Genomic DNA, 21298 nt, shown 5'->3' with positions numbered 1-21298 from the left:
TCTGAAGAAATCCCCAAAGTAGAATTGAGAATCCTTTCATATATCAAAGGATCTCATAGGAATGTGTTCAAGAACACAAATAACCTCAACCTCTACGACCCGTCACTACTGACTGCCGCTGTCGCCAGCCGAACCGCTCGCCGACCCACGACCTTCATTACCCGCCACGACCGCTGCCTCTGCCTCTGCCTCCGCCGCGAGTTGAGGTTCAGTGGGAAGCAAGTCAAGGTCAAATATATATTTAGCGAAGTGAGATCTTTGGGGTTTTTGTGGTTTAAAAATAGATCTAAGTTTAAGTTGACGCAATGGTTGGTTTGTGTAAATTTGTAAATATGTAGTCTCTTGGTTTGTAATCAAGTTTGTATAATCAATATTGTAGAATATCATGATCCATAACCTTCATTTCTACCGTCTAAATAAATCATTTTTCTACTAGCGCGAAAAATTGTTGAGTATATGTATGCTCATTTGTTTATAAAACTACTAATCCCATATTGAGCAAATATTACATCACATTATAGTTATTTTATACGTTATGTAAGGGTGGTGCTAAATGTACCCTCCCACCACATTAAAAAGGTAAATCCTTGTTACATGTGAGGGTTAAATTTAATACTTAATTAGTGTTATGTTTAGCCACACCCTTATACACTATTTAATTATTTTCAGGTCAACATACTTTATAAATAATTTGAATTTTGTAAAATGAAAAGAAAGAAAAGCTAATACATAAAAGTTTCTTACTGAAAAGAAATATTAATATTAGAACCAAACATATACATACTTATTCATGATGTAAATAACAAACAGTTGCTACATTTTTCATTATATAAACTTTCACTAAAATTGCATATCTTTTTTTTTTTTAATCTGTATAATTAGGACCGGTGGCTCCAGATTCAGCAGCTTTGGCAGCCGGTGAAGGCTCCACAGCGGGTGAGGGAGGAACCGCGGTTACAAGCAACTCAGCAGGCAGATCAGCAGCTAAACCTTGCAAGTAAAAGGTGTAAAACAACTTGAAGGGAAAAACTAGCTGCTGCAACTTCACTTGACCGTATGCTCCGGTGAATATGCCCGTCCCGCCTGTAATAGACAGGTAGGTATCCTCGGTTGTGATGTAGGCGCCTTGCACGGATATCTGGCCGTAGTCGCCCAAGTGGAAACTGTAAATGGCTTCGTACCTATCGCCTTTCTTCTCCGGCATGTTCTTGATCAGAATGCATATTCCGGCAGTGATGCCTAATCTCTTCTCAAGGTCTGCACTGTACACCTGCATGCATGCGTGCATGTTTGGTCAATTGTTTTTGGTCAATCGTTATAGGCAATTTCATTACCCAATGGCGAGCGCCATAGGAGTGTGCATGTAGAACCCATTCATTCCCACCAATCGGATTTCCACTATTTTGATTTCCTTTTTCTTTTTTTTTTTTATATTGTTTAAAAGGGGCGTTATCTCACACTGTTCAAGTTAACGATAAGTCGATAAAGCCCCTCGCTTATTCGCGCATACGTGACGCTGATGTGGCGTGATAAAGCCCATATGATTTTAAACCACACCCACCGGCCTTATAAACATAATAACAATAAAGCTAACCAACAAATAATAACAATTAAACCTAAATAACTATTCTAATATTCATTCGAATTAGAGATAAATAATGACTTAATAACAATAAATTAATAATAACTATAAACATATATAGTAACTCGGCTAATAGAAATCATATTTAAAAGAGAAAAAATGATAAAGAAGAAATGAAAGAAGTTACTTTGTTGGTGAAAGGAACAAGATCTCCAAGGGAATTGACTGGTTTTTGCCCCAACCGGAGATACGCCGGACTTCCACGGTCTCTTTCGTTAATTTCGTATACACAAAACTCATGCACTTTTGCTGCAAAATATATCAACAATTTTATCTCGTCTTTGACTTTTAATATGTAATTATTATACATACAATCCAAGAAATTGTTAGCTACAGTGAATTTATAGAATCAATCCCGAGCACTCTTAGGGCACTCACTGGATCAAACGGAGTACTCCAAGAGTAACCCGAATCTACCACGTAGGTGACTCACTAACATAATCTTATCCAACCATGTTAATTGTGATGTCATCTCATTAGTTAAAACATGTTTTATATGAAAAATCTAAATTAATATTCTTATAATTTTCATGACTTCTATATTTATATAATCAATTATATTTTTTAAGGTAACATCCTTATTTTATAATTAAAAGTAAATTAAAATAAATAAAATATAAAAATTAATTTTTATGAAGTCATGTGAGTTTAGTATTTGTGTCGTGTGTATATTTACTACGATTAACAAATACAAAATTGTGGTGAGATATATGTTCAACCGTATTAATACACCATGAGATCTGACTACAATTAATTTCTTAAACAATAGGGTATAAGATGTGAATTCGACGCTTCACATATCGAATTAGTTTAAGTTTTAGGTAGGCTAAAAATGCGTAAATTCAAGTTTGAGCTTGTATAATCTTGAGCTCGACTTATTTCACTTTAAAATCAGAACTTCAGATATCGTGACTAAGATTTGGCTTGGCCTCGAATGCTGTTATTTATTAGTTACTTAGGGGGGACGGGGTGGAGTCGTTATCTACCGTGATACATTCCTATCACTCGTGGAACACCGCCGCCTCCCCTAATATAACGAGTGATGAAGTGTAACGAGTGATGGGTATAACGCGTTGAATATGTAAGGGGATGAATGTGTATCTTGTACATTGTGCATTAATACTTGTACATTGGAATCCCATCACTAGTGATACCACCCCTCCTACATTTCTATCACTAGTGATAGAATATTGGGTGCTTACATGGCATGATTTGATTGGGTGCTCCCATCACTAGAATCTATCACTAGCGAACCACCCCGGGTCCCCTTATATGCGTATGTAAAATATAATATATAACAATGAAATTTGAGAAAGGTCCCGAATTTTTATTTCGCTTTAGGACGCCGCTAAAAAGTAAAAAGGTTGAGGAGTTTACGAACCGGATCTCAGTGTGCCAGAAGCAGCGGGACTAGTTGTAAGAGAAGCTAAAGCAGCTGCCATTGAAGAATTATGCCGATGCAACTAAGTGTGTGTGTGTGTTTGAGGGTGTTGTTGGGTATAGATGATTTAAGGAATGTGTATGTATGTATATATAGGTGGAGGAGATATATAAGAGCACGAGGAGAGTGTGCCAATAAACGTGGCCGGAATGAGTGGACGGTGATGGTCAAAGGAATGTTTGGTGCAAGTCAAAATTTGACTTTTAGTGTACCGTGTACACATGGACTGCACACGTGCGTTTTGGCTCCCGGCCAACTATTAGAAAATATATAATTGATTAAAAGAAAACTGTTTATATTTCAAGTTTACATGTTTATATGTTAATACACGTTAACTTGATAATAATGATTGAATTCTCAAGTATTATGAATGTTTTGTTTAACCTTTTAATACACGTTAACTTGATAAGGGGGTAGGGGTGGTCATCACTCGCCACCCATTTATCACTCACAACATTCAATCAAGTTCCGTCATGTCATCAACCATTATTCCATCACTTACAACCTTTTTAGTGGAAATGTCTATCACTCACCACCACACCCAACAATTCCCCCCCCCCCCCTCCCCCCAACCAACAATTACCCTCACCACACTCAAATAATCACGCGTGAAAAAATGCATGCGTTATACAAATGGTACCGTGAAACTAGGAGGTGGCGGTGGGGTTTTGTGGTTTTCCACGCGTGGAAAATGTTTTTCACGTATAGAAAATTATCCACCCCGGGTGGCCTAATAATGATTGAATTCTCAAGTATTATGAATGTTTTGTTTAACCTTTAAACTTTTCTAATGTTTTTATCTTTAACTGTTTATACTAACTAGAATTGAGACCCGCCGCAATGCGGCGGGGATTCTTTAGTTATGACTAAGTCGATTTAGGACTCGCACGTTATGTTAAACCTGTCAAACGGGAAAAATAGACGATGTAAAAACATTCACCCACACACGCATGTTGCGTCATGTTAACTCGCAAAATTTAGAACGAAACGTAAAAAAGTTAAACAAAAGACACACGTTGCGATGTGTTAAGGCACACAATTTAGAACCAAGCATAAAGCGAAAAATTTGTGGAAAATGAAAACTGTAAAGGACCAAAGTTGAAAGTAAAAAAATTTGTGAGGATAGATTGCAAAAGATAAAAAGTTTTGGGTTAAAAGTAAAAAAACAAATACTTTCATGTTAAAAATAATTTATGAAATACTTTTGGGTGAAAAGTAAAAAAAATCAATTTTTTTTTGGGAACCCCCAAAGCCAAGGTTACGACAACCAGATGCATAACGATTTTTTCTTTGGAAAACCCCCAAAGCACGCAACGCGGCGTAAAACGGTGTCAAATAGTACTAATGTCACACAACCGTTATCGACCACCAACATTGACTTGACCTAGGGTTTGCGTGTTGCGACGAACCTGTCAAACATGGAAAAATAGAGGTAAAAACGTTGAACCACACATGTACGTTGCGTCGTATTAACTTGCAAAATTTGAAACAAAACATAAAAAAGTTGAACCACACTTGTACGTTGCGTCGTATTAACTCGAAAATTAAGAACTATACGTAAAACGAAAATTTGCCAAAGATGAAAAGTATAAGTGACAAAAGTTGTGAAGTTAAATTGCAAATAATGAAAAGTTTTGGGTTAAAGTTAAAAAAACAAATTATGTAGGGTTAAAATTGCAAAAGGTAAAAACTTTTAGGTTAAAAATAATGAAAAGTTTGAGTTAAAGTTAAAAAAATAAATTATGTAGGGTTAAAATTGTAAAAGTTAAAAACCTTTGGATTAAAATTAAAAAAAAGGAAGTTTTTTTTTTGAAAAACTCACAAAACACATGTTACAAGTTGTTATGCACAAAAAGTTTGCTTATTTATATATGGAATAATTTCCAATATCAAGACTCTTAGACCCTCCACTGTAAGAAACATCAAAAGCACCCGTGTCAATCCACGCCAAATCATAAAAACATCCATTCTTAAAAATCACTTAAAAACTCACCCAATAAGAAAACCTAAAAACATATATACTAATGCCACATCATCACCATTTTTTAAATAAAAAGAATTTGTTTTTTCTATTCGCTTTCTTTCTTTTGAAAAAAACTAATACGATCATTCATTCATTTTTATCATTCTATATCTTGTCATTTTACTCTACTATCGGCACTTGTTAGTCCAAGAGTAATCTGATGTTTACAAATGAATTGGAGTATCTCTTCAAAGAATCAAAGTTTACAACAATAACATTGTAAACAAATAGAATCAAAGTTTACAACAAAAATATTGTAAACAAATGAATTGAATCTTTTAGCTAGCAAAAAGATCAATGTGATCCGTGACCATCATCCACTCTATACCATCCACCTGCTCATCAGGACTGTTCGAGTCGTCTATCGACTCACAACATCGGTAACACATGAACAGCGGTGGAACCACCTCCCTATCTCCTATCCCACTGCACCGAGTATGCTGCCAAACCTCACAAAGATCACACGCCACCATCCTCTCACCATCGTCATCCCTAGCCCCACATTGACACTTCACAACCCAATTATCCGCGCCACCTTCATACTTCAGGTCACTAGCACTCTCCAAGTCGACCTCGAACCCACTCACCCTGATCTCCGACCCTGACTCGAGTGCCCCGAATATCACCTCCTCCTCATCCAATCCTTCTACTTCCACAATCTCTGTCACCTTTAGTTTCTCCATGACACAGTAAGTGTCCCGCATAGCCTTCTCGCAGGCTTCTTTTAACTCCCGAATAGTGGCGTGAAGCGGCACCACCACCAGCTCCCCGCTTGAGCTTTTCCTCGACTCGGCGGTCGTTAACGGAATAACTCGACAAACAAACCGCAAAAACTCATCATCGTCGTTAAAAGGCCACTCTTTCGTAAAGTTTTTGCTGTCCAAAACCGTCCTCACAGCAAACTCGACCGTTTCAGAATCCGAATCTAGCAAAACATGCTGATACAAGTACACGACATCTTTGTATACATCACTCTCCGAAACCACAGAGTCAACTCGGTCAGTCAATTCCTCATCTTGTTTGCACTCTTTAAGTGAATACTCAAGCACGCCTGTCGTAGAATTGACCGCCCGACGAACCACATATCCTCCTACAATCACATTATTCATCGATTTCAGCACGAAATCGATCAAACCCGTGTCACCAATGTGTAACCGCGCTGTGTCCCGGACCTCTTGCCTGATCATAGTTTTCTTTTCTTTTAGAGCATTCACCACCACATTAGCAACATCCTCAAGCCTTCTCACATGCCATCTGCTGTCCAATTTAGCAGCCATATTCGGAAACTTTCTGCACCTCACAACATGTTTCTCCTTCTTATTCGATCTTGTTTTCGAATGGGAAACAACGTCGTTCTTCGTTTGCAGGGACTGAAACTTGAGATTAAGCATGAATCTAAACAGATCTCGGATTGTAACCAAGTGGGTATCACTCAATTCTCTATATCTACCAATCAGTTTCTTGATGGAACGATTATTCATATTACGAATGATCATGTCGAGTTCTAGCGAGCTTAGAGTCTTAAGTGCTTGCTCGTATTGTTTCTTCGTGACACCGAAGCTCCCATGGCAAAACTTGTAATCCCATCTTCCAAACCACGTGTGCCCGTATGATACCCCGTATAAAAGCCGAAGATCCATCTGTCTCTTCTTTGATGTATCCACAATGCTTATTTCCCTGCTGTGAAGAGTTGTGCAGATTCGGTCCCAAAGATCCATAACTTCTCTGCCATAAACGAAACTTGATCCGCCCTCGATTCCGTTGATACAGAGAAGGTGACCGAACCCGTTGGAGTGGATCAGACCGTGTAAAATGTGCGTTTGAAGATCAAGAACGCCAGTGTCGATCGGCTTGTTCCATTCGTTGTCTATAGGGATGATGAAATGGTACTTCCTTTTTGATACAAAATGGTGACTCCATCCTGTAACACATTCAATATCAAGATTATTAAAACCCTAATTAACTAACTATATAAAAAACCCTGATCGAATCGCCGAAAACCCAGTTAACAAATCGCAATTCGATACCATAACCCCCAATTCTCACTAAAATTTAACACAAGAACAATCAAAATACCATAACCCCCAAATTAGGGTTTCATAAACCCCATCCCAAAACAATAATTCAATCCGTACATAATCACATATAATCAACTACAATAGTAACTAAAACCAAAAACCCATCACAAACCCCAATTTCAAACCAATAATTCAATCCAAAAAAACCCTAAAATCACCTACAACAGTTGACGAAAACAGAGTCACCCCAAATCGGAAATTAAACCCACTAATTAAACCAATTAACCCAACCATTAACAACAACTAATTACCAGAACATCTGCAATGATCACAAAGCGGCTGAACCGAGTTCTGAACACACTCTTCAATCGTATACAACGGAAGCACAAATCCCCTGTTTTCATGAAACAGAAACGTGCACCAAATCGCCATTCCTTCCACATTATAATCCTCCATCTGACAACACTCTTCAAGAAACACTCGAACACTGTCCCGAAACGGACCCGATGGAGCGATCGGGCAACCCGGCTGCAGAAAACTCTGTAACCCGTAATACTTCGCTGACGTCACCACCACCTTCCGTTTCTTGCTGTTACTTCTACCTCCAATCATATTCGATGGTTGAGATCGAGGGCTGTGATGGAAATCAGATTTGAATGGTGGGTTTGTGGTTATAATTCGAAATTGTTAGAAACAGAGGAGGGTTTTTTATGGGTTTTTGGGGGAAATTGAGAGGAATTTGTTGCGAATTTTAGTTCTGATCATGTTGGTTATGTGGGATTGAGGGTTGTGATTGAATTTGGGTTTGAATTTTGTGGATTTGAAGGTGAATTGAAGGAAACAGAGGAGGGTTTTCTTGGGGTTTTTATGAAGATGATGAAAACAGAGGGTTTGTTATTGCAAGTAGGAGGATATTTGAATGTTTGTTGTACGGGTAATTTGCCGCTTGTGATCGGACGGTTGAGGGGGAGTGTGTGTTGATGGGGTTCATGATAGCCGTTGGATGTTGAACGGTTATTAGTTGATGCGGCGATTTGACGACGCGAGGACAAGTGAGTTCTGTTTTGATCTTGTTGTGTGTCAAATGGGGAGTTGAAGATTTTTTACTTTTTTCTTCCGTACAATTTTGAATTTATAAAGAATTGATTAAACAAATTTATATCGTATTAAATAAATTGTGTTGAAAAGTAAGAATCAACTAACTCGTGTTTTATGAAAGGACCGTTAAACTGAATCAAAAGTAAAAGTAAGAATGTTGAATTACGAACGTGTGTTGCAGTGTGTTAACTTGAAAAATATAGACTGAAATGTAAAACATATAAAAGAATAACTAAGTCGACTTAGAACCCGCAAATTTTGACTGAGTTGTTAAACCAAATTACCATAGTTAACTTAGACTTTTATACCGTGAGGTCAATTGTCACATTAGGGTACTTTAATAACATAATTGGAAAGCCGTGAGGAATTCCAAATTAGTCGATATTATAATAGCTTGCTAGGTATCCATAGGCGTCTTCTCGAGAAGGGTCGAGGAGGGTCCTGTTCAGTTGTCCGGTAAGTTTAGCATTCAAAGATCCCGGTTCCATACCATAGCCATACCAATAGGAAGCCAATCCATGTCATGTAGGATTCCAGCCTAGGTAGTTAGTTCATCATCATCCGAGTTCAATCCAAGGCCCAATTCGCATCTTAGTTAGTTTGGTTTAGTTGGTATTTATTTAATTGCAATTCTAGGAATTTAGAAACCCCTCCTCTTAAAATATAAAAACAGTTAGTCGTCTCAGTTAATAGGTCTAGTGAGTCTAGTGTACGTAATCAAAAGAGTCTCGTGGGTTCGATTTCCGGACTTACTTAGCTTTACTAGAGTCGTTCGGTTCACTTGTCGGTTAGTAATTTAGCCGAGTTTTAGAGAGTCTAGAGTATAACTTAGTGTCAAGATTAGATTAATTTTAGTTAATAATTAATAAACTACTTTTAGCATACCATGCCTCCTAACGGGTCGTTTTGGGTAAAATGCTATACCGGAAGAAATTTAATGAAAAGTTAAGGGTTGTCTAATGTAACCAACCACAATCGAATTTTGGTTGATAGAAATAACTTGAACGTTGGTAAGAAAGTAGGAGGCATGATTTAGAATGCGAAATGTCTCCTAACGGGTCGGTTGGGTAAATAACTAAACCGAACGAATGATTTAAAAAGCTAAAGGATCCGGGTTTGGGTCATGGGTTTGAACCTATAATTATGGGGAAAAATAAGCCCTTGATGAGAGAATGCGGATGCATTGAGTTAAAGGGCATAAATCCCTTTTTATACCCAAAATACGAGTTTTCATCTGCAGTCGTCGTAGGCTTACGGCGCTGAAGTAGCCCTACAGCCATCCTGATCCTGCCCTACGGCCAAAAACACTCTTACGATGCATGGACACTGTATTACGACAGTGGCTTACGGCAGCAAGATTGAATTTCTTTATTGTTCTAAACATGTTGATCGTTATACTTATACGTTAATTGTTTTTAGTGTTTATGATAGGCTTTCGCAAGGACGGAACCGGACGGACGACCAAGCACGTGAATAACCGAACACTCCTAAACCATAATCTATTGGGAGACGATTCACGAGATAGTTGAAGCATGATCATGTATGGCAAAGCTTTCGGGTTTAAAATCTTCAATATTGTAAAATGTAGATCAAGTGTAATAAATCATTTTGACGGTTCGTCTGGATTTTCGGTTAACCCAGGCGAGTAAGTTATTTGTTTTAAAAAAAAACATAAAATATTCTTTAAAACGGGTTAAGTGTTACATTAAAATTTTCAATCGACGCGGTATTATTCGAGGCATTATCGAATGATATTAAAATTTATATGTTATTATTGTATTATCTATAATTTTCAATAAGTTACTTGCGGTATATGGAGACTGAAAACTATCAAACGCAATCGTGCATTTCATCATTTGCCACAAATGAGGATCTACCGAATGGGAGGTGACACAAATGTACGATTCTGGTAAACCATGTGGGGCCGACCAAACGTCACTAGTTAGGTTCACACCAATGTCCAAATTTTCAAAAAAAAAAAAATACAAGTAAATCCTTTTATTGTTTTATCCCACAATTTTAAACATTGGCGTCTAAGTTTGTTATGACTTACATGAGTGTAGCGAGGTTGAAGCGTATCTCGAATCATGGATGTCAACTGAGAGTTGTCGAAAGTGGTTGAAAGACAAAGCTTCTTGAATCACCAACTTTGCCATTCTACACGAACCGCATCCAAGTTGTAACGAAATATTTTGCCATCGGTACTCAATTCGGCTTGTCCGCCTTCCGATATTTCTTTCAACGCCTTGCAAAATTATTATTAATATGTTTTTTTAAAGTAGAGTTTGAGTCACTATTTTTAAAAAGTGCTACAAAACTTGCAACGCATTTTAGTTGAATGGTCACTCATCTCCACCAAATTCCAATTGCACCAAGTTTCCTTGCTTCGATGATGTGGAAGAACCCCAACAACGAATGAGGCGGCTGAAGAACCGATCCCAACGGATGATTGTGATTTGCTTGCCATTTCTAGTGTATTTGGTAAGAAGAAAGTGTAGAATCATGAAAGTGTGAAACGAGAGTACGCCGAGAGTATTTTGTCTTTTGAACGTGTTTAAACGTTTTTGAGTTGGGTAATCAACCTATACAACTCACCACTATTTATAGCCATTTGGAACAGCTAGAATTTGTTTCTGCCTTTTGCGACGGAAGGAATCGGGTAGAAACCGACTTCTGAAAAAATATGTAGAACCAGGTAGGAACTTTGGGTATAAATGGGTCAAGAGTCAAGACTGATTTTTAGTATACTGGGAAGGAACCAGAACCGAATCTAGTAAGCCAGGTAGGGTATGGAACCAAGTATTTTGCACATCTCTAATTTCACTCATTGTCTAAACAAACATATTATCCTTTTAACTTTATGTTTCATTTTTCGATCCCAAACAAATTCTCCAAACCACCAAACACGTAAGATTAATATGGTACCAAACATGTTCACGCTTGTGCTTCGTTATATTTGAAGTTCGGTTTACAATATTATCGTCTACTTCGCCAAGTCTGTCCACAATGCCACGCTTCATCTCTTCAATCAGTGCTTTAACTTTCAAACAACGTTAATATTTCACTTGTGGAGCTCAAGAGTTTGGTCAAAAAACTTTAATCTGCAAGTAGATTGATAAAAAAGGCTCGTTGAGAATATAGGCAAAAGAATACATACACACTACTGTAGAGGCGGCAGTTTCAACCCGTTTACTAATGAATGGGTTGATATTGGTTATGTATTAGTTCTAACATACCAAACACGTATAATTTATAGATATATATATATCCCTTAAAAGGAAACAAGTGAAACGGGTCAACGGGTCGATGCATTTTTTTATGCATACATCATCCTGAATCACCTTAGATTGGAAAGAGAAGGCTATCGTTACCGCCAAGTGAATTACGTCTACAAATGTTTAGCTCTCCAGTCAACAGCATCATCACTATCATCATCGCTCGATGACTCGTCAACGCTACTTTCCTTCTCCACCACTTTGGGATCTTTAACGCGCTTGGCTGACCTGGCAGCCTTTAGCTCCATTTTTTTCCTCTTGAACATTTCCACTCTCTCCCTGCAAGACCTGCAATAAGTTGCATGTATTTTCAGTCACTCTTGATCTACCACAAATTTCCTGTTTATGATGTTACCCCTAACTGTAAACTACTTACTTTTGCTCCACAGTTTCTGCTTCTTCAATCATCTCAGCTGCATCATACTACATGATTATCGTTACAAAAGTAAAACATTAGAATTGATCCGTATATATATAAACGGGTCAAAACCGCCACCTATAGTGACAACACTTGGATCAGGACCATGTTTATAAGTTTATGTGCGTAAACGGGTCCCTTCTACCCTGTGTTTAGTAGAACAAATCGAAAAGTGAAATAAGAGATTTTTTTATAAACATTATGAAAATATTAATCCAAACCTCTTCTTCTTCGAGCCTGTTGTCCACCTCCTTCAAGTCTTCTTGTATCAGCTTCTCAAACTCTTTGTATTCATCTCTGATCAAATTTTTCAAAAGTTAAATTATGTTTTCTAGAGCAGTAGTCATAAATGGACCCTTGTTTTGATAAGCCAATTACTTGTGTCGGAAATGAACTATCTGAAATATAAATAATCATAAGACCAATACATTTGAGAACTTACTTGATATCTAGCTTAACAGGAGTAATTCCACGTGCACGTAGATCAGCATCTTTATCATCAAAGAAGCCTGCAGGAAGAGCCCCTGTTTGAGAAGCCTGAGCCTCATCACCGACTGTCTCTGCCTCTGCAACCGTGCCACTAGAGACTTCAACTCTTTTGTTATCCCCATCGAACGGATACACAACTTGAGGTTTGACAGAACCCACCTTTTTCTTGTTATCGTTTTCCACTAGCTTTGCATTACTAGTCTCTAGCCAAGGAATGAAACTCAGTCTCAGTATAGAGTATACATGTAACATGTCAGGTGTATCTTCTACATGGTAATAAGAAACAGCATTTGATTGAAATGCTATATGCCACTAGCTTAGAAATTACATAAAGAGCCCACAAATGCAGTCAATAATAGAGAATATTTTGGGATCACATTTAGCCGATAGATGCTTACTTTATATCCTATTGTATGGCAACCGCCTAAAAGGGAATAAAGATGACTCTAAGCCATTATATATTCAACTAGTATTTTGACCCGTCGTGCGTTGCAGAAACGTCGAAACTTAAAGTAACTCGAACTTATACCATCAAATACTTGACCCGACTTGTTTTTGAACAAAATTTACGCCAAAACGCAGACAAACTAAAAACAGCACGAAAACGTGTTATATTTGACCCGACTCATTACCAAGATAATTTACGTCAAAACGTAAACCAGCTTGGATTTATAACAAAACGTACCTAAAAAATAAGCACGTAAGAAATTAGTGTTCTTTTACGTTAAAGAACAACACCACGCGTTGCGGCGGAGTCGAAACGTTAAATAACTCGAATTTGTACTGCCTAGTAAACACGTATTATATTTGACCCGACTCGTTTATGAACAAAGCGTAGACCAACCAAAAATGTACCTAAATAATAAGCATGAAAACGCATTATATTTGACCCATGTACATGAAAAATAAGCACGTAAAACTCGAGGGGGGTCAAAATGACATTTTACAAAGTTTTTAGAAAGCTGAGGGGGTGTAAGTGGCAATGGTAAAAGTTGAAGGGTTAAATACACAAAAGAAAAAAAAACATGGGTTGGATGGCGTTGTTGTAAATTTGGCAAAGAAAAGCAATAAATAGAGGGTGTGTCTACTATTCCTAAGACACACTCTTTTGGTATATTAATAATAATAATGACTACTTGCAAAAAGTAAGAATTTATTTTGCTCAAAATAATGATATTGACTCTAAGCCTTGGTATGTTGAAGAGAGGACATAACAAAAATCCTTGAAGTTGGTACCAAGTTCAACCACACCTTACTAGTCTACTTAAACATTCAGTATGATAGTTAGGTAGAAAAGGCTTGTAAAATTATGATAATCAAGTAATGTGATGTGCTCTAACCGTTTAGTTTTGTCTTTGTCGCAGGATTGTCAAAGAAGTCAGAAGGAAGTGCAGATTTGGACTGAGCTTGAGGTGGTCTACTTTGGCTTTTATATGACTCAGCAGGACGCTCGGGTTTCGCTTTATTAAGTTCCGTAGAATCCACGGCCTTCACATTGTTAGGTCGACTAGCTGCAGCAGCATTTGCTTTTACGTTTTTAATTGCCTGTTAGAATGAAAACAGCACCAAAAAGTAAATGTGTGCTTTAAACACAACAATACATATTAACATCGCATATGTGTTACTCTTCTCATCATGAAGCAGCAAGCTGAAGGTACAGGAACATCAAAATATGTATCGCACATGTTAAACAAAGGAGACAAATAATACATCCAACACGATCAACTACTACACTGATATACTTCATCTTTATGTTCAGTGTAAATAATAATGGAATGAAATAAAGCAAGCATCTATAGGATACACAAACACACACAGATATATACATATATACACACAGATATACATACATTTATAGCATACATATATAATTGTGTGGGCATCACCACCACCATTTGTTTATTTAGTGCATACACACACAGACATTCCACTGCCACGTGCACATTAAAGCATATTACCTCACGATGCTTTGCAGATATTTGGTGTGCACTCCAAGCAGACTCGGATTTTAGAACAATATCGCAAACTTTACAGACGGGCTGGTCAGATTCATTGTACCTGGAAGCAGAATAGAGAATACAGCAAAAAGTTATTGGATGTATAACAGCATTTTTCAGATTTAATTAGTGCATAGTTAACCAGAACTGTAAATGATCTAACAATGCAAGCAGAGCTAAAAGTCATACAAAACTCGCACTGTCTTGAACATAAGAGATACAGTCATCTGATTATTAACTAAGAACCTTGTATCGAAGTGCAGATATATGTGAAAATTAATATTATGTAATGAGAAGTGAGAAGTCTAAGCCAAAATGAATCCACAAGCCTGTGAAAGCTGAATCGAACACTATACAGGGAGAAGACTACTTTCCTCTACTGCTTTAATTTTACAATGAGTAGGTTTGCCTAACTAACAGTCTTAACAATACATCTGAAAATATAGCAGAAGCAGCTTTTTTATTAACAAATTCACTGGTAAATTCACAAATAAAAAAAAAATCGACTTCAGAGCTCCTTGTGTCCACATAGGTATGCCAATTAGGTCAAAACACTTCCAAGATGGCCATGACAAAGTTACAAACCTGAAACTCTAATAAACTGAAAGTGATACCCTGACTCATCAATATCATGATCCTCCACAACATGCATAACAACAAACTAACATTGTAAGAGTGCTCAAAAAAGGTTAAGGAGGTGTAACAAATGTCGCATCTAAACCGAAGCAAGATGTTAACAGACATCAAACTTTTTTCTTGTTAAGCATGTTAATGATGGCCATACATAGTTATCAAATGCGCTAGGCGCACTCTAGGCGCATAGGCCTCGCCTGTCGCCTAGGCGAGAAGCGCAAAAAAAGCGCGGGCCTGAGAAAAATAAAGCGCAAGCAAATAAAAACATAAAAAAATAATTTATGTATTGAAAAAAACACTTTCTTAAAATTCCTAAAGTATTCAAATACCATAATCCTTATACTAAAACCAAAATCATTATGAATCACAAAAATATCCCAAAACCAAATTGTTCAAACTTGAAAACAAATAAAGTTCAAAAAGTAAATTAAATCATAAGTCATAAATAATTTATATGAAGAAATGAGAATGATTGAATATACTGCATAATCCTCATAAGGTCAAAATATACCTGTAGTATTTGTATGTTTTTCCAGCAAAAAAAAGGAAGAAGATTATGAAAGTTGTTTTATCAGATAAGGTTCTTATTTGAATAAAAAGATATGATATCTCTAACTTTTTTAAATTTCAAATATATTTTTTTAAAGATGTATAAGATTTGATTTGATTGAGATATGATTTCCAAAAAATAGATAAATACGTATAAATAATTATATATCATCTGGTATATGTATAAGAGATAGGATTTCAAAAAAAAATTCACGTGGCTTTTTTTACCTAGGAGGGAAAAGCGCATCCAGGTCGACTCGCCCAGAAATATCGCCTAGGCGGGAAAAGCGATCGCTTTTGATAACTATGTGGCCATAGTAGTCAAAGGCACACAAAACGCTCGCCTAGGCGCCCAGGCGCATCCCAGTGCATCCATACCACCTTGCGTCCATCAAGGCGCTCCGGCCAGATTCTATAAATTCCAGCCAAATTCCCGTCTCAACAGGCCTAACCAGCTAAAACTTGTCTCAAAACATCCAAAAAGGCCTTGGAACCAGCCTAAAACATGTCTAAACCCCCTAAAAATGGTATGTTTATACTATGCGCCTTGCTTAAAAAAGCACTCGCTTTTCAAGCGCCTTGAGTGCGCCTAGCACCTTCAACTACCTAGATAACTGCTAATAGTTAACCTATCAAATTCATGAAAAACAATGATTAACCTGCTTATACCATGCCCTATTTATAGTTTTCTTAAAAAATAATGAAAATATTAAAAAAAAAAAAAAAAAAAAAAAAAACTGTTTCCGGTTCCAGATCATTTAATTTAAAAATATGTATACCTTACAAGAGGAGAATCAATACGTTTATCCTGCTTTTGTGCTTTCAATTTAGCACGATACAGCGCCTTCTTCTTTGCTTGAGCATCCATTAATCTGCAACAACAATTCAAACATCAGTCGGATGTATAATCTCACAAATCCAGTCTAGTTTAAATAACAAAAACACAAATTATACGAATTAGTTATAGATTAGGGTTAGGTTAGAGATTACAGTAAGTAGAATTCGCTTCGTATGTTGCAATTGAGCACAATTTGATGAAACTAAGATTGAAAGATAGAGAGTGAGAAATGTTTACCCTTACGCCGGCGACGGTTGTAGAGCTACTGTGTTCCGTCGTCGCCGCTGCTGCTGCTCCGATTTGGTTATGTCCTTCAAAAGTTTAGGGGGGGTGTTTGGCCAAGCTTTTATTTTATCTTATTTTTTTTTGGCTTATGCTTATACTAGCTTACAACCCCTAGTATTACACGGGTTAAATGACGAAAAAACGTAAATTATAAACTTGTATATAATTCTTATTAATGCAATGACTTATTTAGATAAAATAGTAAAACAAAATAATAGTTATATTTTCGTTATTCAAAATAATTTTCTAACTTTTCACTTCTCTTTTAGATACTACAATCCATTTTATTATATGTCTTAAAAAGAAGTAACACTAAAAAAATAAAAATAAATAATGATCATAAAGTTATAAGTATTTTTAAAAATAATTATAAGTTATGAGGTTATAGTGAATGAATTGTAATTAAATTCTACTATGTATATTAATGATATAATAAATACTTTGATATAAATACTATTTTTAGATATATGGATCATTAGACAAGATACGAATATTAACATTGTATAGAAACTATTACATATTAAAAAAATCATAGACCATTTTTTAAGATAAAAACATATTGATATTATCATAAATTTAAAATTGGAAGAAAATATTGAACACGTGTATTACACGGCTTAAGTAAATATAATGTTATATACTTAATAGCAAAAATAAAATATGTCTTTTGAAAACCATTTAGTGTTCGCTTTAAAGATAATTTGGTACTTTATTTAGATAATCCGCTTGTAGTTTTAGTCTTCTAAGTTATATACTATAAGTACTTGTACATGTGATTTGATACTTTATTAGTAATTATTGTTTATTGATGTATTGCAAAATACATTCTTTATTCGTGTATAGTTTGTATAATTTTTCAGTATTTATAGTTTAGTTTTATTTAGAATTACGTGCTATTGATCAATATTCGGTTTTCCAGGTCTTGATACATAAAGTGGCTGAAAAAGGAGCAAAAACGAGCTACATTGCTGAACATCAAGTCCCGGAACCTATTGGAACAAGTGTTAGAATTATTTCAGAAAAGTTGGAAGTTGGAGCTGGAATTTTAAGGCAACATTATGTGAAAAATAGCTCGTCGCGTAGCGCTACGATAGAGGTGTAGTTGGTCGCGCTACGCCACCAACCTTAAACGAAAATCTGATCTTTCAAGTGGTCGCGCAGCGCGACGAAGTAGGTGTTGACCCGTCGCGCTACGCTACGGGTAGGGAGCGTGATTCTGGATGGGTTGTTACTAGGGTTTAATATATAAGCATAAGATAATCATTATTAAAGGAGAGTTACGAACCAAGAATCCCTAGGACGAATTTCGGAGCAGATTTTGAGCTTTTCGGAGTGTTTTGGCTAACGGGAATCATCCGGTTGAAGCTTGGATCGTGAGAGTGAAGATTGTTCGGGTTTTATCTCCCGATTTCCCTTATTTTCGCGTTTTCAATACTTTACGATGAATTCTTGTGTTAAACTTGTTTTGTTTGTTTTGAACATCATGTTTCTTGGCTAAACCTTAGATACTACCTAGATTTGATGATGGTTTAATTTATGTTTGGATCTTTTAACGGTTTTTATTGAATTGATTATGGATTGATTTCTGAAAGTAAAGTGTTCTAGATTTTCTGATTTGGTGCGTGTGCGTATTTACTTTTGATTGTGGATCGTTTACTGTTTCACATAGATTTTTGGTGGATGTCTTTCACATAATAGGTCTGTGTTGATTATTTGCATCCTTGCGGGTTCGGGTGATCTTTGGGTAAATCGGCCGATAGCCTTAGAAACAGTAATTCAAATACAATTAGAAGTAAATATTCTGCTTAACTTGTCGCTGAGAGGCTCGAGTTAGTTATTAGGTCTCGGTGCAGTATATAGCTAAATTAGATTTTGAGAGAAGTCGACGTTAGTTCCCTAATTGCATTTGTGTCTAGTAAACCAAGTCAGAACCTAGAATTGCCTTAGATTGTCGCGCTGAGAGGTAGATAGTCGTATTAGGGCACTTTTAGAATCGTTAGAGGACTGAGAGGAAATCTAACAGTCGGTATTCATAACAGCCTTGTAGGGTTTCCTAGGTTTCTTCCTGAGAAGGGTCGGGAAGTCTTAGCATTGAAATACCTTAAGGTTTAGTATTTTACGATCCCGGCTCCATACAACAATAAAACCGTTAGAAGTCCATTCATAGTTAAACTGGATTCAAGTCTAGGTAGTCCTTAATCTCATCTGAATTAAAACCCTAATCTTTGTTCGTGTCTTAGTTTAATCTCAATTTAATCACAATTTTAGGATTTTAGTAACCCCCCCCCCTCAAACACAACATTTGTTTAGTCGTGTCAGTGTCTAGTCTAAGTTTAGTCGTTAACGTAATTCATTAGAGTCCTTGTGGGTTCGACATCCGGACTTACTTTTCTGTGCTAGAGTCGACCGGTACACTTGCCGGTGAGTAGTTTAGTCAAGTTAAAGAGTCTAGATTTTTATTACTTGAGTCTTCGTTTAGGGTAATTTTAGTTTAATTAGTTGAATTACTTTTTCCACATCAAGTTTTTGGCGCCGCTGCCGGGGATTCTTGGCAATTGCGTTAACTGCTTTGTTTGGATTTCAACTGATATCGTTACGTGCTTTTTGTGTGTTTGTGAGTCGTAGGAGTCCAAGTAGTTTTAGTGTCTTTTTCGTATTTCTTTGAGTCTTTTGTTGGAGTTGACTTACTTGTTTTATTCTTGGTTTTGCAGTTCATGCCCCACACGCGTTCGCAGGGACCAGTGAAGCCACCAATTGACAAGTCTTCCTTCTCCACACCAATCCCTCAGGTTCGAAAACCCCCAACTTCATCTTCAGCCCTTTCTAACTCTACACTTCCATCTAAACCACCGAACTACGACTTCACCCCGAAGTCATCACCCCACAATTCCCCACCACCCTCCCGTCACCCTAGTCCACCACCAGTTCACCAAATGGCCGAAAACCAAACTATCCACCAGCGTTCCACCGCGGGTTTTACCGCAAACTCACCCATCACCCTTCCTGAAATCACCAATGATAAGTCTTGGCAAATTCCTTCATACATCATGACTGCCATTAACAACTCTTGTCAGTTTCACGGTCGTGATGATGAGGACGCGCCAGCACATATCAACCGTCTCACCCGTCTGTGTAGCACCTTCGGCATCGAAGGTGTGAATCTTGATGCCCGCTATCTTCAAGTCTTCCCCTTTTCGCTTGCTGGCCGCGCAGCCACCTGGCTTGATTCGCAGCCAGCAGGTACTTACACCACTTGGGCTGGACTTAGAGATGCCTTCCTTGCTAAGTATTTCCCACATGCGAAGGCCTCTCGCCTTCGAGATCAGATCCATTCCTTCAGAATGGAGCCTGACGAACCTTATCACTTAGCATGGGAGAGGTTTCAAACATTGCTCTCACGTTGCTCCCAACATGGACTGTCGGATTGGGCCTTAGTAGAAAATTTTTATAATGGTCTTACCCCTGAGTGCAAGGCCCGATTCGACACATCCGCAGGAGGCCACCTTATGGGAAAGAAAACTGTGGCTGACTGCAATGACCTCTTTGAGAGCTTCGCTCATGCTGATATAGATCATAGTGCTACCGGCAGGAATTCCAATCCTGTGATTACTCCCGCATCTTCTCGAGGAGTGAACCAAGTCGTTTCGGACTCAAAGGTAGTATCTCAGCTTGAATATATCACCAAAGAGTTGCTAGAAATTAAGAAGAAGGTAGATAGATGCGAGGTTTGTAGAGGTGGACATGATACCATAGATTGCCCAACCCTTACCCTAGAGCAGGTCGAGTAATAGTAGGTCAAAATAGGGGTCCAACTAACCCGTTCAACAATAGTAACTCTAATTGGCGTGCTAACAATTATCGTTCCTCAGGTAACCCCCCTGGTTTTCCATCAGGTCAATATCAAAGTAGGGGACCAGGTTTTTATTCTAGTGGGGGGTCGGGTCAAACAGGTCCATTTGCTAGTTCAGGTTCAGGTGGGCAGTTCAGAGGTGAGGGGTCAAACCAAGAGGTTCAACCTAAGAGTGAGGGGTCAGGTGGTAGTTTGTCTAGGATAGAGGACCTTCTTTCCCAATTATTGGCTAAGGATCAGGCTACCCAACGTACCTTAGAGGACCACGCTACGCTTTTAAAGAATAATCATTCAAGCTTCTTAGACCTTCAAAGGCAAGTTGGGGATATTGCACGCCAGTTGCAAGAACGACCTTCCGGTCAATTTTCGGGCAACACAAGGCCCAACCCATCTGGCTCTTTGAAGGCAATTTCGACCCGTAGTGGTAGGACCTTAGGAGAGATAGTGAGACCCGAGAGTGTTGAGATAGAAGAGGAGGAACCCGTAGATGAAGAGATTGAAATGGAGGCGCCCGGTAAAGTGCAACCTAGGTTAATCCCAGCAAGTACCGCACACACTGGGGCGCCTTCGAGTGAGAAAAGTGTAGGAAAGAAACCCATTCAAGTTGTTCCATCACACAATGTTGATATATCCCGTGCCCCTTTTCCTTCCCGCCTTAAAAATCAAACCTATTCCAAAGAGTACGGGAAATTTTTAGAGATCTTTAAGCAACTTAGGATCAACCTTCCATTCATAGAAGCTC

General features: G+C 37.6%; 3 protein-coding genes across 4 annotated transcripts; all 3 read right to left on the bottom strand.

Annotated features, from left to right (window-relative positions):
• Window positions 1-756: 756 nt before the first annotated feature.
• Window positions 757-3174, bottom strand: LOC110911893 (allene oxide cyclase, chloroplastic). The gene is made up of 3 exons (XM_022156546.2): window positions 3024-3174; window positions 1770-1891; window positions 757-1270 (listed from the first exon to the last, which is right to left on the bottom strand). Exons 1-3 carry the CDS (start codon window positions 3082-3084, stop codon window positions 866-868), a joined length of 588 nt encoding a protein of 195 aa, XP_022012238.1. The 5' UTR covers window positions 3085-3174; the 3' UTR covers window positions 757-865.
• A 2093-nt stretch (window positions 3175-5267) lies between these two features.
• LOC110911892 (PHD finger protein MALE MEIOCYTE DEATH 1) lies at window positions 5268-8151 on the bottom strand. The gene is made up of 2 exons (XM_022156545.2): window positions 7436-8151; window positions 5268-7027 (listed from the first exon to the last, which is right to left on the bottom strand). The coding sequence occupies exons 1-2, from the start codon at window positions 7734-7736 to the stop codon at window positions 5385-5387; spliced, it is 1944 nt and encodes a 647-aa protein (XP_022012237.1). The 5' UTR covers window positions 7737-8151; the 3' UTR covers window positions 5268-5384.
• A 2861-nt stretch (window positions 8152-11012) lies between these two features.
• Window positions 11013-16785, bottom strand: LOC110911891 (zinc finger protein 830). 2 transcript variants are annotated; one of them, XM_022156543.2, is made up of 9 exons: window positions 16659-16785; window positions 16363-16455; window positions 14363-14462; window positions 13745-13949; window positions 12358-12607; window positions 12137-12212; window positions 11874-11920; window positions 11564-11785; window positions 11013-11323 (listed from the first exon to the last, which is right to left on the bottom strand). In XM_022156543.2, the coding sequence occupies exons 2-8, from the start codon at window positions 16449-16451 to the stop codon at window positions 11611-11613; spliced, it is 942 nt and encodes a 313-aa protein (XP_022012235.1). In that variant the 5' UTR covers window positions 16452-16455; window positions 16659-16785; the 3' UTR covers window positions 11013-11323; window positions 11564-11610. The 2 variants fall into 2 exon arrangements, with proteins under 2 accessions (XP_022012235.1, XP_022012236.1); XM_022156544.2 differs by having other exon boundaries at window positions 11594-11785.
• Between the last annotated feature and the right edge of the window lie 4513 nt (window positions 16786-21298).

Source organism: Helianthus annuus, chromosome 15 (assembly GCF_002127325.2).
Source record: "Helianthus annuus cultivar XRQ/B chromosome 15, HanXRQr2.0-SUNRISE, whole genome shotgun sequence".
Taxonomy (NCBI): domain Eukaryota; kingdom Viridiplantae; phylum Streptophyta; class Magnoliopsida; order Asterales; family Asteraceae; genus Helianthus; species Helianthus annuus.
Note: the sequence above shows the minus strand (reverse complement) of the source record. Positions and strands in the feature narration are given on the sequence as shown.